General features: G+C 41.1%; 1 protein-coding gene across 1 annotated transcript in view; it reads left to right on the plus strand.

The window, feature by feature from the left end:
* LOC5501758 (pachytene checkpoint protein 2 homolog) overlaps positions 1 to 5657 on the plus strand; it is a 57807-nt gene extending 52150 nt beyond the window's left edge. Inside the window, exon 17 of the mRNA XM_001622969.3 lies at positions 4818 to 5657. Within this exon, the coding sequence (XP_001623019.2) occupies positions 4818 to 4916 (99 nt within the window). The 3' untranslated portion in view covers positions 4917 to 5657. The remainder of the gene's footprint in view (positions 1 to 4817) is intronic.
* Positions 5658 to 6000: the final 343 nt, after the last annotated feature.

The following is a 6000-nucleotide window of genomic DNA, read 5'->3' on the forward strand; positions in this document are numbered from 1 at the left end:
AGAAACCCCAATGAAATCATCCAAATAATTAAATAAAACTTTTCCTTGCTGTCGATGAATCCAAGCTACCGCTGAGGTGGCGCGCTGACATGCCTGAGCAGCAGAGCGTAACCCCATAGTTAAAACAGTGTCAAAGTAATAATATCCATTCCAAAAATACCCAAGTAAACGGTAATCGCCGGGATCCACAGGAAACTGCCTATACGCCTGCCGCAGATCCCTCTTATAGAGAAAACAACCCGGGCCAAACTGCACGATCGCTTCCACAATGTCATCTATAGTGGGATAACAAGTCACGAACGGATCTCCCAGAAAACTATCACACGGAATACCCTCATTTACTGAACCGCCCTTAGGCCAGCTCAAGTCCACAATTACCCTACGTTCTTCAGAATCTCGCTTGGAAACCGTGTTCAACGGTGAAGTAACAATTCCACCCCCGAAGGGAGGATCCGTAAACGGCCCAGCGACACGACCAAGCGAGACTTCACGTTGTAAATGCTCTGAAACTTGAATCGCAAAATTGAGCGCACCCCGGTGAGTGCGAGCATCAAAAATAGGAACAGTATCGCCAGTGAAACCCACCGGCCAACCAAACTCCAGGAAATCACAAATCATTTGGTCGTCATAATCATACAACAAAGTCCTCCAAGTATTGATCTTTTGGGAACTTGGAACGGGCAGGCGAGAAACCACAAAGCTCGGGCTACCAGAACGAAAAACTAACTCACGTGCGTACAAATAAAAATCATTCGCCTGCTGAGAGTCACGAGGAAAGGCCGTGGAAAAACCACGACAGTCTAGAACACCGGCTGAGGAAAACACACATCATGAATATATTCAGCAACTAACTCACGTGCGTACAAATAAAAATCATTCGCCTGCTGAGAGTCACGAGGAAAGGCCGTGGAAAAACCACGACAGTCTAGAACACCAGCCTCCACCGGCTGAGGAAAACACACATCATGAATATAATCAGCGCCCGTGGAAAAGCCACGACAGTCAGGAACTGCAGCCTTTAGCGGCTGGGAGCAAGCATCAGCATTCAAAGCACAAAACGACGTATCCGGAAATGAAGCAACAGTAACGGAAGGAACGCCCCCAATGTCTTGACCAAGGGCGAAGTTTATCAGTTTTTTGATTCCCCTGAAAGCGGACAATCAGATGAATCCTCTCTATGCGATTCCTGTTTTCTCAATTGTACCCAACAAGCCGCACAAATATGTTTTATCCATTTACGTTCGCCTCGGACGTAACCATAATGATCCTTGGTATGAATGCACTTCTCGCGTTGATAATCTCTACAGCCTTTCCATACAAACTTGAGTCGCTCGTAGTCTCGAGAGTTGCTAAGAATCTTGTACAAGTGAGGGTCAAGAGAAAGCTTGCTGCCGTCGGTATCGATCACTTTCCCCGAGCCATAAATCTGGTCCATTTTTCCCTCCACGTCGTTCAATGTTTTCTGGACGTCCTTGTCGGAAGAACTCGCTGTCTCAGTGACCATCTTAATTTGCCGCCGGGTATCATTTGAAAGTTTGGTTAAGTCGAATTTCTTCGCTTCTTTCCGGGCCTCTTCTAAAAACGCTGAGTACGTCAGACTAGCCTGTGTCCGCTTATTGAGGTTCTCCACAGTGAGATTCGTAGCGTAGTTCCACGATGCCTCGCTTGATTTGTAAGCTTCGTTAGGAGCAACTTGGTTATATTTCTCGAGAAAGGCGAGAGTCCGGTTCTCTTCCCCTTGGTCAAACGCTGCGTTGGCGAACCCGGCTAAAAGCACGAGCAAAAGAGCTAGAAATCTTGACATTGTAGCGAAGATTTCAATGTTTCCCTACGGAGTAAAATATGAGCTTGATATATAAACGTTGAAAAGAACAAAGAATTATAGAGTGAAGCTGTGAACGTGTGCTAGCAATCAAGACTAGAGATAACTGAAATACAATATGCTGGCTTGAGCAATTAATCCCTTTAAGCTAGGTGCCCAAAGGGGGGTATTGAGTACATCGACTCATTTCATGTGGTGGTTGAGTACATCGACTCATTTCATTTGGTTGTTGAGTACATCGACTCATTTCATGTGGTGGTTAAGTACATCGACTCATTTCATTTGGTTGTTGAGTACATCGACTCATTTTATTTGGTTGTTGAGTACATCGACCCATTTCATTTGGTTGTTGAGTACATCGACTCATTTTATTTGGTTGTTGAGTACATCGACTCATTTCATGTGGTGGTTGAGTACATCGACTCATTTCATGTGGTTGTTGAGTACATCGACTCATTTTATTTGGTTGTTGAGTACATCGACTCATTTCATGTGGTGGTTGAGTACATCGACTCATTTCATGTGGTGGTTGAGTACATCGACTCATTTCATTTGGCTGTTGAGTACATCGACTCATTTCATTTGGTTGTTGAGTACATCGACTCATTTCATGTGGTGGTTAAGTACATCGACTCATTTCATTTGGTTGTTGAGTACCTCGACTCATTTTATTTGGTTGTTGAGTACATCGACTCATTTCATTTGGTTGTTGAGTACATCGACTCATTTCATGTGGTGGTTGAGTACATCGACTCATTTCATGTGGTGGTTGAGTACATCGACTCATTTCATTTGGTTGTTGAGTACATCGACTCATTTCATGTGGTGGTTGAGTACATCGACTCATTTCATTTGGCTGTTGAGTACATCGACTCATTTCATTTGGTTGTTGAGTACATCGACTCATTTCATTTGATGTTTAAGTACATCGACTCATTTCATTTGGTTGTTGAGTACTAGAATCATTTTATTTGGTTGTTGAGTACACCGACTCATTTCATTTGGTTGTTGAGTACATAGACTCATTTCATTTGGTTGTTGGTTACATCTGATCGAACTTGCAGAATTTTCTATTGTTCCGGGTACAAATTCAAATTCGTGTGGCAGTTATTTAACATCTTTCGCTATTGAGCGGGAAAACATTACTTTTTCCCGCCTAGACAAAATTAGCCCCGATCCCAGCAATTGTCGCATGCCCGGGCGTATGTCAGCGGAGAGGTATAAGTTTAAAGAGAAAGTGAGCTGTCAATCAATGTCTCATACCAACATCACAACATTGGCCGTAACTAGGCAGGTTTTCTAACAATGAATCGAGCGGGTTTTTTAACTCTCTATTTTATATAGAACCTAAATACGAAGCTAGGTTCGGAAAGGGCTCGGGCTTTTAAAACTATGGTTACACAGTACTGTTCAAATGTTTCGAGAGTTGAAAACAACGATCGCTAGGGTTTTTTGACAAGAGAAATATTGCGCTTTTGATCATTATATGAAAAAAGCGCAATATAAATTAATAAATTATTATTATTATTATTATTGTTGTTGTTGTTGTTGTTGTTGTTGTTGTTGTTGTTGTTGTTGTTGTTGTTGTTGTTGTTGTTGTTGTTGTTGTTGTTGTTGTTGTTGTTGTTGTTGTTGTTGTTGTTGTTGTTGTTGTTGTTGTTGTTATTATTATTATTACAAGAGGCGACTAAAAAAAGGATTGCGCTATCTCGGAAGGCAGGAGACATTTCGGATTAAAGTTAGAAATATTTTATTCGCTGAGTTCAATATTCAACACAAATTGGGGATGCGTTTTTGTTTATTTTATTTAGAAAAACGCTACAAAGTATCCTAATTCACGTGGTCAAGTGAAAGACATATGTAATTAGCTAAATATATAGGCATGAGTGAACCTCTAGGGAACGAGCAAGGCGCGAATTCCGAATGCCCAACATAAAACACATTTATTTATTTCGGGGTCAGGTATCCATCTAATCGCGCGCTCTGATTGGCTCTCTCACCTCCAAAAGCTTCAAGTAGTGAGTTGATTTGTAAAATGACCATCGAAAACTGGATTTTTACTCCCAGGTTATAGACCTTCAAACTAAAACGCCATTTTATTTGTCATTTTATCTAGAATATCTGTGTTTTAACAATTTCCCGTCATAATGATTTTGAAGTTTATTTGGAATAGACAAAACATCAAATCGTCTCTTCATACGAAGAAAAACGACAAATCACTCTAGGAATTTACCTGCATAACCAGCTTAACGTACCCACATTCAAGAGAACTTCTTTAGTGAATCTTATCGTCTGTGGAGGATTTGAAGCGAAAGATCAATTCGAGTTTAGAACGACGTATCTAAACTTCGGCCTCGGTCACGGTATTTCACGATACGGACCTCCAAGCTGGTAAATAACATAAATGTGTTTGTTCATTGGTTTATCTTTTTATTTATTCATTTATTATTTATTCACTCGTTCTTTTCTTTGTATGCTCTTTATCATTAGTATTATCGCCGGCCGCTCATTGCCGGATTAGCTTGCTACATTATTTTAAGAATTTAGGAAAGTAAACACATTTTAAAATATGGTTAAAGATAAATAGCGTCAAACCATTAAAACATAATTTTTTCCATATTTCCCTTTCTTGACAGTATCCAATAACGTGGTGACGCTGTTATCACAGTAATCTTAAATTTGTTCAAAATGATATACAATGTGCATCATTTAAGAAAGGATTATGGGATCGCTTTAGCAAGACTGTTCATATTCCCATATCCCCTTGATTGCCATCAATGATCAAATATCGGAGACAAATTACTTGAAGAAATATTGAATAAAATTTTTTTACTTCATTTGCTAAATTCAGTCGAAAATATCGCGGCAGCTCCCCCAATCAGCTGACAGAAGCGGCTCTTTTCCATGCTTCCTATCACTTTTCCTAGGATGACAAAACAAAATATACGGCGGCTGAAAGACAATCTTTAACCCCACTCTTGCTTTATGTCCACAGAGCGGCGCCTCCAGTTTGGAGCAGTTTCTTGAAGCGCTTAACCGAACGGTGGAAAAGCAGTTCAACGAGCGTGAGAACCTGGGAAACGACGGCTCCTAGGAACGTGTAGCCTGGACGATAGGGAGAGAGGCCTTGAGAACGTGGAAGACTAGGAACGATTAACATGGAGAAGGAGGGGAGACTAGGGACAATTAACCCGAAGAACGAGGGGGGCTGGAAACGATTGACGCATACAAGGAGGGAGACTAGGGACTATTAACCTGGCCATTAGGGGTATTAGGAACGGGTAACCTAGAGAACCTAAGTGGAGTGGTGACAAATAACCTGGATAACGAGGGAGAAAGAAGAGAGGAGATTAGCAACGAGTCACAAGAAATTCCGCGGTCCCCTGTTGACGTCACGGAAAAGAAAATGCAATGTTGTATATATATATACGCAATGAATTCGACTTTTTTACCAGCCGGCACTGGCTCCCAAATGAAAAGCAAGGCGAGGGGAATAATAACTTGCACTAAGATGATGAGGCAATTAAAAAAATGCTTATTCCTTTTTGTAAGGTTCGATATATGATAAACATTGGATTGCCTTGTAGAAAACAAATACCCTACACTTTTGGTGCCCATATTTGGGCATCCTAAATTTTGTATTAAACTTGACCCAATTTGTAATCTGCTCTTTTTTTTTTAATAAAAACGGCTCATATTGTATTGAACTCGACACAATTTGAAATAACCGTGACCCATTTTGTAAAAAAAAACTTGACACGATTTGTAATAACACCCGACTCACTTTGTAATAAACTCGGCCCATTTTGTAATAAACTTGACCCAATTTGTAATATATCTGATCCATTTTTTTAGTCTAGGTGCATAGCATACACACATTGGCACCAGTCAGGCCAAGACGGGACGCTAGCACAGTCTATTACCCGTGCAGTTCGGCAACAATGGACAGAAGCTTCGTCCTTATTAGGTTAAACTTCATAGGCAATGAACTGCAGGGCGACTCGTAAGAAGTGGTTCACACCACAGTTTAGATCCATGTGGGATCATTGTGGGGATCACGCGTGCGACCTTTGCTAGTGAGACTCCGTCGGATTGCCCAACTATCCTTACGAGTACAGATGGCAACCCGATGGAGTCTACTAGCAAAGGTCGCATATGTGTGATCCGTACGATTGGCA

The sequence above is a fragment of the Nematostella vectensis genome, chromosome 13 (genome assembly GCF_932526225.1).
Source record: "Nematostella vectensis chromosome 13, jaNemVect1.1, whole genome shotgun sequence".
Classification (NCBI taxonomy): domain Eukaryota; kingdom Metazoa; phylum Cnidaria; class Anthozoa; order Actiniaria; family Edwardsiidae; genus Nematostella; species Nematostella vectensis.